General features: G+C 46.3%; 1 protein-coding gene across 1 annotated transcript in view; it reads right to left on the reverse strand.

Moving 5' to 3' along the window:
* Nucleotides 1-572: 572 nt before the first annotated feature.
* The window catches only part of LOC126309758 (acetylcholine receptor subunit alpha-like), a gene marked incomplete at its 5' end in the record, with an annotated part of 254,597 nt that continues 239,385 nt past the window's right edge, over nt 573-15,784 (reverse strand). The window contains 2 exons of the mRNA XM_049992103.1: nt 573-765; nt 9,756-9,902. Of these exons, the coding sequence (XP_049848060.1) occupies nt 573-765; nt 9,756-9,902 (340 nt within the window). The remainder of the gene's footprint in view (nt 766-9,755; nt 9,903-15,784) is intronic.

Genomic DNA, 15,784 nt, shown 5'->3' on the forward strand with positions numbered 1-15,784 from the left:
GTAGGTTTGATCATCACGCGAGTGTTACGGAAATGCTTCAGGAACTCGGATGGGAGTCTCTAGAGAAGAGGAGGCGTTCTTTTAGTGAATCGCTACTGAGGAAATTTAGAGAAACAGCATTTGAGGCTGACTGCAGTACAATTTTACTGCCAACGACTTATATTCCTCGGAAAGACCACAAAGATAAGATAGATTAAGGCTCGTACAGAGGCATATACGCGGTCATTTTTCCCTCGTCCTATTTGGAACAGGGAGAGATGCTAGTTGTGGTACGAGGTACCCTCCGCCACGCACCATATGGTGGACTGCGGAGTATGTATGTAGAAGTAGATGTAGTTGAAACATCACATTAAATACCGTCAGCAGTGTTGCCAACTGTACGCTTATACCCTGGATAGTCTGAGCTGCCTGCGTACTCTTTTCCTGTCTTACACGATGAGCAGAAGAAGGAAGAGACGTTAACAATGTCTCAGTCATTTTTCAACTGCGAAGAAATGAATGGCGTTTGGTGATGAGACGGGAACGACGAACACTTACTGCGAGAGACTGGTGCGGAGAAAGGCTGCGGCGGCCTACCTGGAGGTGAACTCGTGGTCGAGCAGCCTGGGGAAGAAGTCGTGCGGCGAGGGCTCCGCCACCAGCTCCGACGAGGCCGACGAGTCGGCGGCGGCGGCGGCGGCGGCCGACAGCAGCGACAAGTCGCGCAGCTCCAGGCCGTTGCACGTGCGGACCATGACGCGGTGGGCCGTCGTCGCCAGCCCGAAGCTGCGGGCAGCAGTTGGGGGCCGGCTGCGTTAAGCACTGCTGTCACGTGGGGGCGGAGGTGTGACGGGGGCATGCGGGTCTGGGGTCTGGCAAATGACAGTGGGCGTGGGGTCGGTGCATTCGACCCAGCTGTCAAATGGGGCAAGTAAATGGACCGGGCACACTACACCTGTCTGTCAAATGGGGCAGCATACGAAAATTGAAACAAATAAAAATTCTAGTTAGGATATTTGAATTCAAAGGATGGCTACAGTATTGTTTGGCTCATTAATTGCTACTCATATAAAACGGTCAACTTGACTGTATCCTGTTTCAGGTCACACATACAGCTCTGTTGTCTGTGAGATGTCATGTCGTGTCAGCCTAATTGGGCAAACAAAGTAATGCATTTTTCACATCATGTAAAATATTTGTATTTATTCTGGAGGCTGGTTTAAGAGGTATGTACTTAAATGAAAACCACTAAATACTTACTTACTCATGCAACAGTGATGTCAAAAAAGAAATGAATTTTAAAGCTTAATGAAAACTGAGAAACTTCAATATTTTTCCAATTTTCTGATAAGTATGACTGTGTATATTGAGAAGCACCTGTAAAATTCAAGTACTACTCACTATTCTGGTAATGAGTCACGTTTGAAATGAAGCTCTCACTATGCCACCATTTATGTAATTTCTGTATGTCGATTAAAAAATATAAGATTTAGTCCAGATTTATACGTATAGGGCTCTGATCCATGTGTAAAGCATAATTATGAGGGTGTGAACATTTCCATCGTATTTTCTTGTATGTAGATGGTAAACAAAAGACCAGAAGTCTAAAAGGCATAAATAATACTAATATTACAAGAAATAAATGTTGAATATCAACGTTAATTTCCGGTTCATCTGGTGTTCTAGTCGAGGAATGAGAGAGCGAGATTTTCAAGTTTACTGAGTAAACTACAGTGGATTTTAGAGTCCACGAAAAGGATCCAGAGATTCCATTGCAGCGCCAGACAGTGTGAGGCAAATTATTTTAACTTTATTCACCAAGCTCAGAGCTCAATCACAGGAGGCAACGAATCAAAATAATCACTTTCGTTTTAAGAAGTTCTACTACTGGTTGGACAGTAAGACATGCCCTCTGTAGTTGAAAAGTTACAGATCAGTTGACGTATCATATGCTGCACAAACTAAAGCCTTCGGAAAATTGGTCACTTCAGATATTGGGAAAGACATTTTGTCCTCCAGACTACCCAAGGTAACAATAGAATTTTTAGACAAACTTGACAAAAATGAATATAGTCTTCTTTTTCCATTTGGCTATCAAAATAAAACTTAACATATTGAGAAACTGGTGTAAGAGAACCATTTAGTACTTTTATAGATTTTATTCTCCATAGTGGATGCTCATTTTTAGAATTCTATATCAAATTCATACGTTCAAGAGTCCCCTGTTATCTGTTTTTGACCAAATATTCATATTGCTTGTAAATTTTGTGGGTCATACTGGACCTGATACAGATTTTTATCCATACTGACCGAAGTTTCGAATTTTGTCAACGTTTTCGGAATTTTGATGCACTGTGCGGCTGCCAAATGGAGAGGAGTAGATAAAAAATGGGGCAGCCGTAGCAACGTTCCACAAACCTCGTCTCATTCATAACAAGCTCGTTGTGGACCTTAGCGTTATGCAACGCCATTATACCCCCCCCCCCCCCCCCTCCAATTGCTCTCGTTCCTGCTACGAGCAATGGAGCATAATTCCCTTGCAGAGGCAGCCACCTGTGTTGGTGGGTCGGTAGGTCTGCTGTCGACTGTATGACCGGAAACACACACCACGTGCGGGTACGTAGCACGACATGCAACTTGACATGGGACAGGCACCGTCAGCTGCAGCCGCCTTGGTACGTTTAACAGTCCTGGCACTGATAGGCAACAGCCAGCCTCCTGTGAGTAACCTGGCGATTAGGCTGCTTCACAAAAGTGTAAAATTTTCTCAGACCCCCACGTCGTGATTGCAACTTAGTAGCATTTAACTGAGTCTGCAGCACATTCAGAGATCGGAGGCTCCCGTCATAGGCTTGCCAGTGTTCGAGTCACTTCAGAAAGACGAGAGAAACGAGAACAGTAGCTCTCATGATACAAAACATGCCGGACGAAAGGCTCGAGTTTTCTTTAGACTCTCCCACTTCTGTCCCTTTTGCCTGCCGCATCTCAACATTACTGAATATTTTCTAACAAACTGCCTTGATGTCTGATGTAGTTATTCGGTTGCAAGACATTTTCACACTCTCAGTGTTGTTTCGGCTCAGTCCTTCACTGATTCACCTCACTGGTTTTGGTTCGTACTTTGATGTCGAGTTCTTTTGCGTCAGGATAGTTATCACTTGAGCACCTGGCCTCTTACCACGGATCGAAATCACAAATTCTTCAACTTGTCACAAACTATTAGATCGTGGCTCTGATATGTAAATATAAAATTTCCTTATTTTTAGTGCTCTAACGAATCGACTTGGCCTGAAACTGATCCTGTACCACGACCTCCGACTTGGATTTTTTTCCCAATCTAAAATGTAGAGTGGATTTAGAGTGTCCCATCATCTAATACTTCGAAATCTGTACACCTGTCTCTCCTTGTTAGTCAAGCAATTGGAACTGCTAGGTGACGACTGTAACATTATGCTGCTTAAATACCACCCTTGGTTCAGTGCAGTAACTGTACTACCTCCTTTCTCTTTTTATCTTTTTGCGATATCGCTGTTTACGTTAGTCGAAGTTCCACGACTGTCATCCGAATATGGCATACACGGGTTCAGGAGAGCCGTACTCAGCGCTGTGAAGGGTCTAACTAGCCTCAGGCGACTAGTGCCCGAGAGGATTGCGGACTTTTTTTTCACTCAGCCTTCCAGGATGGTACAGCCACGTCACATGCCTCCAGTCTGCAATCGCGCCTGATTGCGGCAGACCACTCTGTCGACGCGGACATCGCGACAGTGTCTGGAGCTCCGCCCGCTGCCGGCAGCAGGGAAAGCGACCAGCCGCATCAGACATCAGTTCTGCAAACAGCATCACCGGGGCTGTCTCCGTGTGTGGAGGCTCTGAGGAGAACGAACGCTGCCAGACTGTGTTCATCATCGTCATACGGGCCCAGCACATGACGTGACAGGTTGGTACAGCGTACATTGTACCATCGCCTCCGGTTTGAATAACAGGTATTTTGTACAGTATTGTTACATTTATTATATGTTCATAATGTCTTCCAACAGGATAACAGTAGATGGAATGCTGCCTGTGCTGTCCTGACCTACCTCCAGATCTCTCACCTACTGGAAACATCTGGTCACACGTTGCCGAGACAACCTCCCACCGGCCGCTATGACTGGTGAACCCTCGCCCAGAGTGATGGAGCCGCGTCTGTCAGCCGAGCTCAGGTCGACTCGACGCCCTGCCGGCTCCCCACAGTATTTTTGTACTAATAATAATAGATGTATATGGCAAATCTGGTTGAAGTTGCTCCAGGCGTTTCCAGATTATGCTTTTATGCTCGCCTTTTTTCAACCCCACTCTCACCTATATGTGTGTGCTATGGGACCACAATTTTGTTCGAGACCGATAGTGACGAGTGTGCTTAAGCTTCGCAGAAATTGCTTCCGGCTTATCGGAGATGGTGTGATGCGTCACTGTCTTTAGTGCCCCCTTACCCACCTCCCAATATTAGGGGTAAAACGTCATCTAGACACTCATCAGCGAGCCTAACTATCAAAAAATATGTTGTTATTGTTGTTGCTGCTGTTGTGGCTTTCAGACCGAAGATGGGTTTGATGTAGCTGTCCACGCTACTCTATCCTGTGCAAGCGTTTCATCTCCGAATGACTAGTGCAACCTACATCATCCTCAACCTGCTTACTGTATTCATCTCTTGATCTTCCTCTATGATTTTTACAGCACTCTGCCCCCCCCCCCCCCCACACACACACACACATCCTTCTGGTAGGAAGATGGCGATCCCTTGATGTCTCAGAATGTGTCCTGCCAAACGATCCGTCCTCTTGGTCAAGTGGTGCCACAGATTTCTTTTCTCTCGAATCCTACTCATTATCTCCTCATTACTTGTGCAATCTACCCATGAAATCTTTTGTAGCATCACAACTCAAGTGCTTCCATTTTCATCTTGTTTACACTGTTTATTGTCTACGTTTCACTTCCATGAAACCTACGCTCCAGACAAATACACTATGTGATCGAAAGTATCCGGACACACCCAAAGACATACGGTTTTCATATTGGATGCACTGTGCTGCCACCTGCTCCCAGGTACTCCATATCAGCGACCTCAGTAGTCGTTAGACATCGTGTGAGAGCAGACTGGGGCGCTCCGCATAACTCACAGACTTGGAACGTGGTCAGGAGATTGGGTGTCACTTGTGTCATACGTCTGTATGCGAGATTTCTACCCTCCTAAACATCCCTTGGTCCACTGTTCTCGATGCAATAGTGAAGTGGAAACGTGAAGGGACACGTACAGCACAAAAGAGTGTAGGCCGACCTCGTCTGTTGACTGACAGAGACCACAGTTGATGAGGGTCATAATGTGTAATAGGCAGACATCTGTCAAGACCATCACAGGAATTCCAAACTGCATCAAGATCCACTGCAAGTACTATGACAGTTAGGTGGGAGGTGAGAAAACTTGGATTTCATGGTCGAGCTGCCAAACGACGCCTCGCTTGGTGTAAGGAGCGCAAACATTGGACGACTGAACACTGAAAAACTTTGTGTGGAGTGACAAATCACGGTACACAATGTGGCGATCCGATGGCAGGGTGTGGGTATGGCGAATGCCTGGTGAACATTATCTGCCAGCAAGTGTAGCGGCAACAGTAAAATTCGGAGGCGGTGGTGCTGTGGTGTGGTCGTGTTTTTCGTGGAGGGGGCTTGCACCTTTTGTTTTCTTCTGTGGCACTATCACAGCACAGGCCTACATTGATGTTTGAAGGATCTTCTTGTTTCCCACAGTTGAAGAGGAATTCGGGGATGCAGATTGCATCTTTCAACATGATCGAGCACCTGTTCATAATGCACGGCCTGTGGCGGAGTGGTTACACGACAATAACATCCCTGTAACGGACTGCACAGAGTCCTGACCTGAATCCTACAGAACACCTGACGGAATTACAATGTTTTGGAACGCCGACTTCGTGCCAGGTCTCACCGACCGACATCGATACTTCTCCTCAGTGCAGCACTCGGTGAAGAATCGGCTGCCATTCCCCAAGAAACCTTCCAGCACCTGATTGAACGTATGCCCGCGAGAGTGGAAGCTGTCATCAAGGGTAAGGGTGGCCAACAGCATACTGAATTCCAGCATTACCGATGAAGGACGCCACGAACTTGTAAGTCATTTTCAGCCAGATGTCCGGATACTATTGATCACATAGTATACCTGTAGAAAACACTTCCTAACTCTTGAAACTAAATTCAGTGTTAACGAATTTCTCTTCTTCAGAAACACTTTTCTCGCCACTGCCAGTCTACACTCTATTTCGGCCATCACAAGCTATTTTGCTGCTCTAATAGCAAAACTCATCTATTACATTACGTGTCTCGCTTGCTAATCTAATTTCCTCGACACTGTCTGACGTAGTTCGACTACATTCCATTATTATTATTTCCAATTATTATTTTTATTAATTATGCAGATTATTATTGTGACTCTTATGTAATATGTATTTTTATATGTATTGTTCCTGATCAGGTGTCAGAAAGGGCATGAAGGCCATGATATGGTCAAGCTAAATAAGCAATAAATAAACAAGCCTTGGTTTTCTTTTGTTGATGTTCATCTTACATCCTGCTTTGAAAACACTGCCCCTTCTGTCCTGCTGCTCTTCCAAGTGTTTTGCTGCCTCTGACGGACTTGCAATGTCATCGGCAAACATCAAAGTTTGTATGTCTTCTTTCTAAACTGTAATCCTTCTCCAAATTCCTCTTTGGTTCCCTCTACTGCTTGCTCAATGTATAGATTCAATAACATCGGGGTAGGCTACAACCCTGTCTCACACCTATTCTCAACCACCGCTTCCCTTTCATGCTTCTCAACTCCTGTAACTGCGTCTGGTTTCTGTATAAGTTGTAAATATTCTCTCGCTCCCTGTATTTTACCCCTGCTACCTTAAGAATTTCAAAGAGTGTATTCCAGTGAACATTGTCAAAAGCTTTCTCTAACTCTACAAATGCTATAAACGTAATTTTGCCTTTCCTTAACCTATCTACGATAAGGTAAGACATGTTAATACTGGTGGCTATGTCCCGTCTTTGAGGTCTTTGGGACGAATGCCCGTGCCATCCTAACCGAGCTCAGTACGGAGGCTAGCACGATTTGCGGACCTACATCCAGTGGAGTAATCTGGTCACAGGCTGGCAAGAAACTCTCTCATATCCATCGCACAGAGCTGAAGCAGAACCGGGTGACACACATGTGTCTGTCACCCGAGCTAAGTTCCACTTGACGTCCGACCAAGTCGGAACGTTGCTGCTACCAGAGGTGGGTAGGATTGGCCACTTACGTACCGAATTTCATACCCTGTGTATCTCCAACTCACCTACAAATTTGGTCACGTACCAGCTTCTTGCTAGCAGGTAAGCCTGCTACGTATATTTCACACTGGCAACTGTCTCACTCTGTGCCGTTTTACACTACGTACAGTATTTCCAGACAGGGATGTAAACGTATTTGTGGTATTGAGCCGCGTGGACTGAAACACTCTGATAAAATTACTGTGCTCTTTCTTGCGAAGTGGTTCACGTATTAAGTAACACAAATAAGCAGGATATTGGGCATCACAGTTTTAAAGTATTCCTAGTCAACTAAGTGTAGAAAGGGAATACCAACAGGTCACTTTCCAACATTTTTTCGTTTCACCCCTCGTCGATCGTACCCACGCCCCACAAGGTGGTAGGGATTTATTACTCCCACAGTATTTTTATACACATTATGAGTGGTGGATACATTGAATTTGTTTGGAATTGCTCCAGACTTTTCTGGGTTACGGTTTTATGTTAGCTTTTCTTCAATTCCGTCCTCCACCGTCATACGTAGTTGTGTCTTATTGGACGACTAAATTTTTCGATACAGCAACTGGCATGCGTGCTAAGCTTGGTAGAAATTACTTCACACTTTATATAGGTATGCTGATATGTCACTGCCTTTACCGATCCCCTTACCCTCTCCCAACCCTAGGTGTGGAACATCACCGAGACCCGCCATTGAGCCTAGGTACCCCGACATATGCGGATTCGATAAAACGAATGACTTGTCCCAGGAGCTCCCGTAGCAAGTGATACACGCACCTGCGGGGGTTGTAAAGCAACCTGCCAAGCGTAGCCGTTCTGCAGCGGTGGACAGGCAGCACATCATAGTGAGAAACAAATATTTTTATTCCCCACCCCTATGGGACATAGACGGCCCTTACACGCACAGTGGTTCTCTTATGCGTACCGAGCTTGCTCGAAATCAGTCGAGTGGTTTAGGGAAATGGAAATGGCATTATTGGCCAGCAGCATCCATCTCGTTTTTCTGTGTTTTGTGCTAGTTTCTACCTATATTGGACGGAAATTTTAATGTCCAGCTGTGTAGAAGGGACAGTGAAATAAAAACGGGACAGACGACAAGTAAGTAAACTGCTTAGGCTTTTATTTCAAAAGTAATCGCCGTAACTGTCAATTCGTTTATTTTGCAGTCACTTAGCGAAGCACGATTATACCCGTCGTGCAGCTCTTCGTCCGAAGCAAATCGACGGCCAGGAATGTCTTGTTTCGGGGCTCCAAAAACGCGGAAACCACTCGGGCAGAGTCAGGACTGTGTGGAGGATGCGTGAGGGCTTACCAGGAGAACTTCAGCAGTGTAGTCCAAACACCCTCGGAAACACGTGGGGCCCGCGTCTAGGTATAATCGCGATTCCACAGGCAACTGCACAGTGGGAAACATTTATTACCAGTTACGGAGATTACTTGTGAAACAATTATCAGGTTACTTACTTTCTTTTCCACCCGCCCGTTTTCAGACGACACTGCACATACAAACTGTGACTGAGCGGCACAGTTTGACTGAGCCGTGGCTCCGGTGTGGGAGGGCGCGCTTAGGTGCAGTGAGGCGAGGTGAGGTAAGGTGAGGTGAGGCGAGGTGAGGGGAGGGACGCGAGGGGAGGTGAAGGAAGGCCTAATTCAAATGGCTCTGAGGACTATGGGACTCGACATCTTGGGTCATAAGTCCCCTAGAACTTAGAACTATTTAAACCTAACTAACCTAAGGACATCACACACACCCAAGCCCGAGGCTGGATTCGAACCTGTGACCGTAGTAGCCCGCGGTTCCGGACTGCAGCGCCAGAGCCGCACGGCCACCGCGGCCGGCAAGGGTGAGGGAAGGTGAGGTGAGGTGAGGTGAGGCGAGGTGAGAAGAGGAGAGGTGAGGTGAGGGGAGGCGATGTGAGGCAAGGTGATGCGAGGTGAGGTGAGGTGAGGGGAATTGAGGTGAGGTGAGGTAAGGTGAGGTGAGGTGAGGTGAGGCGAGATGAGGTGAGGTGAGGTGAGGTGAGGCAATGTCAGGTGATGTGAGGTGAGGGGAGGTGAGGTAAGGTGAGGCGAGGTGAGAGGAGGTGAGGTAAAGCAAGGTGAGGGGAGGTAAGAGGAGGGGATGTGAGGTGAGGTGGGGGGAGATGAGGTGAGGTGAGGCGAGGTGACGTGAGGTGAGGCGAGGCGAGGTGAGGTGAGGTGAGGTGAGGCAAGGTGAGGTGAGGTGAGGTGAGGAGAGGTGAGGTGAGGAGAGGTGAGGTGAGGCGAGGCGAGGTGAGGTGAGGTGAGGCGAGGTGAGGTGAGGTGAGGAGAGGTGAGGTGAGGTGAGGTGAGGTGAGGGGAATTGAGGTGAGGTGAGGTAAGGTGAGGTGAGGTGAGGTGAGGCGAGGCGAGGTGAGGTGAGGTGAGGCGAGGGGAGGCGAGGCGCCCACCTGCGCTTGTCGATCTGGTACTGCGGCCGACGCATGACGAGCAGGCGCGGCAGGATGTGGATGAAGACGCGCCGCACCCACGGCGCCATCACGTGCGTCTGCGGCGACCGGAAGTGCACGTTGAGCACCACCACCGTGACGCAGATGCTGCGGGCACCACAGGTCAGGGGTCAGGCGGGGCGGCGAGGCAGCAATCCGAGCAGACGTAGAGGTGAACACAGGACATGCGGGAACTTAGATAGATGAGTGACAGAAAACACAAGTTCTGTGCAGGAAGGAAGTAGGAGATTTACGGGTGATGGAAAATTATAGATAGTGAAACGTTCGTTCACAGCAAAAAGAATCGTGACAAAACTGAGAAAGTGATTTGGTAACACATTTAAATGCACAAAACGGAACAATCTATAAAATTTCAACTATTTCTCAGCGGCACTATTAGTAGCACCGCATGAGGCCGACGCTTCAGTCGCTCCACGTCTGGCGATGGAAAACTAAATGTTCTCCAAATGCAGTATAGAGCGAATGCTGTCAGTATTGAAACAGAAAGCATCCTCTACTGCAACAACAGTCGCACGTTCAACGTACATAATGAATGAGATAAAGTTTGTTAACTATTTTGCCTGCAACGCACACACATCAAAAATAGTTTTGCATCACCCCGTTTCCCAGAACTGCTGAAGATGGACGTTGACTGTGGATATTGTATCTCAGGCACAGTCCCGTTTACTCTTCAGAAATGTCACTATACTCGCCCAAAGATGTAAACAACCATACATGAGCAGCGCCCATTAGACGGAGCGGGTCCGACAGCCGATCAGCTCCAGTCGTTCCACCAGGAAGGAGGTACACGGCTCGTGTTGTCAACAATGCCTAGACGGTCAATATCGCGGCTCGATCGCGTCCGCATTGTTACTTTGAGCCAGGAAGGGCTCTCAACAAGGGAAGCGTCCAGGCGTCTCGGAGTGAACCAAAGCAATGTTGTTCGGACATGGAGGAGATACAGAGAGACAGGAAGTGTCGATGACATGCCTCGCTCATCCCGTCCAAGGACTACTACTGCAGTAGATGACCGCTACCTACGGGTTATGGCTCGAAGGAAACTGACAGCAACGCCACTGTGTTGAAAAATGCTTTTTGTGCAGCCCCAGGACGTGTTACGTGTCAAACTGTGCGCAATAGCCTGCACGATGCGCAACTTCACTTCAGACGTCCATGGCGGGGTTCATCTTTGCAACCACGACACCATTTGGGGTGGTATTATATCGTGCCGATGTACGCCGCCGGTGGTCATGGAAGGCGCCGTAACGGCTGTACGATACGTGAATGCCATCCTCCGACCGATAGAGCAACAATTTTTTTTGGTCATCAGTCATCGGACTGGTTTGATGCGGCTCACCACCAACTCCTCTCTCGTGGTAACCTCTTCATCTCACAGTAGCACATGCAACCTTCGCCTCAGTTATTTGCTCGATGTATTCCAGAGTATGTCTTCCTCTAGTACCGTGGAGGCGATTCCCTGATGCCTTAACAGATGTCCTATCACCCCCCCCCCCACCCCCCACCCCTGTCAGCGTTTTACACATATTCCTTTCCTCGCTGGTTCTGCGCAGAACCTCCTCATTCCTTACCTCATCAGTCCATCTAATTTTCAGCATACGTCTTTAGCACCATATCTCAAATGCTTCGATTCTCTTCTGTTCTGGTCTTCCCAGTTTCACTACCATACAATGCTTTACTCCAGACGTACATTCACCGAAATTCCTTGCTCAAATTGAGGCCCATATTTGATAGTAGTAGATTTGTTTTGGACAGGAATCCCCTTTTTGCCATTGCTAGTCTGCTTTTGATGTCCTCAAAAAATGTTTCAAATGGCTCTAAGCACTATGGAACTTAAACATCTGAGGTCACCAGTCCCCTAGACTTAGACCTACTTAAACCCTAGTAACGTAAGGACATTACACACATCCATGCCCGAGGCAGGATTCGAACCTGCGACCGTAGCAGCAGCGCTGTTCCGGACTGAAGCGCCTAGAACCGCTCGGCCACAGCGGCTGGCTCGATGTCCTCCTTGCTCCTTCCGTCATTGATTATTTTACTGCATAGTTAGCACAATTCCTTAACTTTATTTACTTCGTGACCATCAATCCTGTTGTTAAGTCTCTGGCTGTTCTCATTTCTACTACTTCTCATTACCTTCGTCTTTCTTCGACTTACTCTCAGTCCATACTCTGTACTCATCAGATTGTTCCTTCCGTTCAGCACATCATGTAATTCTTCTCCACATTCACCCAGGATAGCAGTGTCTGTCATTAGCGAATCGTATCATTGATATCCTTTCACCTTGTATTTTAATTCCGCTTCTGAACCTTTCTTTTATTTCCATCATTGCTTCCTCGATGTACAGTTTGAACAGTAGGAGCGAAAGGCTACAGCCCTGTCTTGCAGCCTCTTTAATACGACCACTTCTCTCTTGGTCGTCGTCCACTCTTATTATTCCCTCTCGGCTGTTGCACATTTTGTATATCACCCGTCTCTCCCTATAGCTTACCCCCACTTTTTCAAAATTTCGAACATCTCGCACCATTTTATATTGTCGAACGCTTTTTCCAGGTCGAAAAATCCTATGAACGTGTCTTGATTTTTCTTCAGCCTTGCTTCCATTATTAGCCGTAACGTCAGAATTGCCTCTCCCGTGCCTTTACCTTTCCTAAAAACAAACTCGTTATCTAGCGCATCCTCAGTTTTCTTTTCCGTTCTTGCGTATATTAATTATTCTTGTCAGCAACTTGGATTCATGAGCTGTTAAGCTGATTGAGCCATAAATCTCGCACTTGTCAGGTCTTGCCGTCTTCGGAATTGTGTGGATGATGCTTTTCCGAAAGTCAGATGGTATGTCGCCAGACTCAGATATTCTACACACCGGCGTGAATTGTCGTTTTGTTGCCACTTCCCCCAATCATTTCTTCTTCTATCACATCCGACAAATCTTCACCCTGATAGAGGCTTTCAATGTATTCTTTCCACCTATCTGCTCTCTCCTCTGCATTTAACAGTGGAATTCCCGTTGCACTCTTAATGTTACCACCGTTGCTTTTAATGTCACCAAAGGTTGTTTTGAATTTCCTGTATGCTGAGACTGTCCTTCCGACAATCATATCTTTTTCGATGTCTTCACATTTTTCCTGCATCCATTTCGTCTTAGCTTCCCTGCACTTCCTATTTATTTCATTCCTCAGCGACTTGTATTTCTGTATTCCTGATTTTCCCGGAACATGTTTGTACTTCCTCCTTTCATCAATCAACTGAAGTATTTCCTCTGTTACCCATGGTTTCTTCGCAGGTACCTTCTTTGTACCTATGTTTTCCTTCCCAACTTCTGTGATGGCCCTTTTTAGAGACGTCCATTCCACTTCAACTGTACTGCCTACTGAGCTATTCCTTATTGCTGTATCTATTGCCTTAGAGATCTTGGACTGTATATCGTCATTCCTTAGTACTTCCATATCCCACTTCTTTACGTATTGATTCTTCCTAACTAATGTCTGAAACTTTAGCCTCCTCTTCATCACTACTATATTGTGAACTGAGTCTATATCTGCTCCTGGATACGCCTTACAATCCAGTATCTGATTTCGGAATCTATGCCAGACCATGAAGTAATCTAACTGAAATCTTCCAGTATCACCCGGCCTTTATCAAGTATGGCTCCTCCTCTTCCGATTCTTCGCTATTACTAGCAGAAACTCGTCACAGAACCCAACTAGTCTTTCTCCTCTTTCATTCCTTGTCCCAAGCCCATATTCTCCTTCTACTCCTTCCCCTACAACTGCATTCCGGTCCCCCACGTCTATGGTAACCCTGCACAAGGGCGCACGTGCGGAGGCAGAGTTCTCGTCAAAGATAAGTAACTTAGGTTGTAATTAATTGTCGTTGACCGCTTTTAACAAATTAAATACGTTCTCTAAGTACTCTTCAAGCTCACCATTAAAAGTTTTTCTTTTATTTGCGTGGTGTTTCAGAAATCGCGAAAATTTCGTTTGTTTACTTGCTGCTGCTTAGGCCTAATTTTTCGAGCGTGTATATTTAGCGTTATACCGCAATTGTAAGTGCATTTGCCATAGTTTAACTTATTAAATACGTTCATTAGGGTGCTTCTCAAGCTCACCATTAAAGGTTTTCTTTTCTTTGCGTATTGTTCCAGTAATCGCGAAAAGTTCGTTTTCTTTGCATTTCGCGGCTTTGCCTTACTTTCCGAGTGTGCATACTTAGCGTTATACCGCAATCTTAAGTGCATTTGCTATAGATTAACTGATTAAATACGTTCATTAGTGTGCTCTTCAAGCTTGCCATTAAAGGTGTTTCTTTTATTTGCGTATTCTTCCAGTAATCGTAAAAAGTCCGTTTTGATTACATTCGGCCGTTAGGCTGAATTTTTTAACGTGAATACCGTTTACTTAGATATTATTTTCCAAAACATATTTAGTGTTCTTTTACAAAAAATGGTTCAAATGGCTCTGAGCACTATAGGTCTTAACTTCTAAGGTCATCAGTCCCCTAGAACTTAGAACTACTTAAACCTAACTAACCTGAGGACATCACGCACATCCATGCCCGAGGCAAGGATTCGAACCTGCGACCGTAGCGGTCGTGCGGTTCCAGACTTTAGCGCCTAGAACCGCTCGGCTACTTCGGCCAGCATCCTTTTACATCTTTATTTAATATATTATCGTTATCACTTAGTACATCTCTTAACTAATGGGTCGGCTGGGGTGGCCGAGCGGTTCTAGGCGCTACAGTCTGGAGCCGCGCGACCGCTGCGGTCGCAGGTTTGAATCCTGCCTCGGGCATGGGTGTGTGTGATGTCCTTAGGTTAGTTAGGTTTAAGTTGTTCTAAGTTCTAGGGGACTGATGACCTCAGAAGTTAAGTCCCATAGTGCTCAGAACCATTTCAACCATTTTTTTCTTAACTAATTTCCAAACTACCATGGATACTAACTGTGTGAGCTGCAGTAGGAAACTTAGTTCAGGGCTTTTGTGCAGCTGTTGTGACAGGTGGTATCATTGAGGAAATTGTAGCGGATTGAGAATTAGGGAAGCAAACGAGACTCTTCCATTCTTTTGCAGGGTTTTCTCAAGAGACAGGATTGTAGCTGAACAGGAGGAGAAAATTAGAGCCCTTCAGGCTGATCTGGACATAGCGATGGAGGAACTGAAGACGTTAAGGGGGGAGGAGGGTAAACAGCGGTGAGAAGTGGTAGCCGGGAACAGGGGCCTCAGAAAGAGAAGTGTCTTACAGTTTCCCAATTGACACAACCAATAGATTTGCCTTGCTACCACAGTTAAGTAAGGAAGAGGCTCTAGTTAAGATGTAACAGAATCTCACTAGGAAACCAACTGTTTCAAAAAAAGTAGAAAGTAAGAGGAAAGTTCTGTTACTTGGTAGCAGCCATGGAAGAGGTGTGGGCTAGATTTTGCAGGAAAAATTAGGTGACAGGTACCAGGTCACAAACTTTTTCAAGCATGTCTTAACCAGGTGGTAGAGGATATAGGTTCCTTGTGCAAAGGTTTCTCAAAGCAGGATCATGTGATGATAGTGGGTGGATTGAGGAACAGTATTGATAGGGATCAGGGCTACAGTATTGAGTTTGAGCTGGCGAAAATAGCCTCGGCAACGATCCATACCAATGTTGGGCCGGTGCCTGCTTTCATGCGGCATGATCAGCCCCAGTTTAACCGCTCTGTCAGGAGGGTAAATACGGAGTTGGATCAGTTGCGGCCACTCAGTCAGACATTGGATTGGTTCCTGTCGAGGCTATAGATAGGGGGGATTTCACAAGGCATGGCCTACACCTCAATAGGAAAGAAGACGGTAATCTGGCAGGGCTGTTAGCGAAATCCATAATCCATAAGGGGGGACACTAGTACTCATGGATGTACCTGTTTTTAGACTAATATCAGTGTCTAATGTGAAGTTCAGGCAGGCAGGTGCGAAAGAGGTCCAGAACTTACAAGATTCTCACAACAGGAAA

This window comes from Schistocerca gregaria, unplaced genomic scaffold (genome assembly GCF_023897955.1).
Source record: "Schistocerca gregaria isolate iqSchGreg1 unplaced genomic scaffold, iqSchGreg1.2 ptg000391l, whole genome shotgun sequence".
Taxonomy (NCBI): Eukaryota; Metazoa; Arthropoda; class Insecta; order Orthoptera; family Acrididae; genus Schistocerca; species Schistocerca gregaria.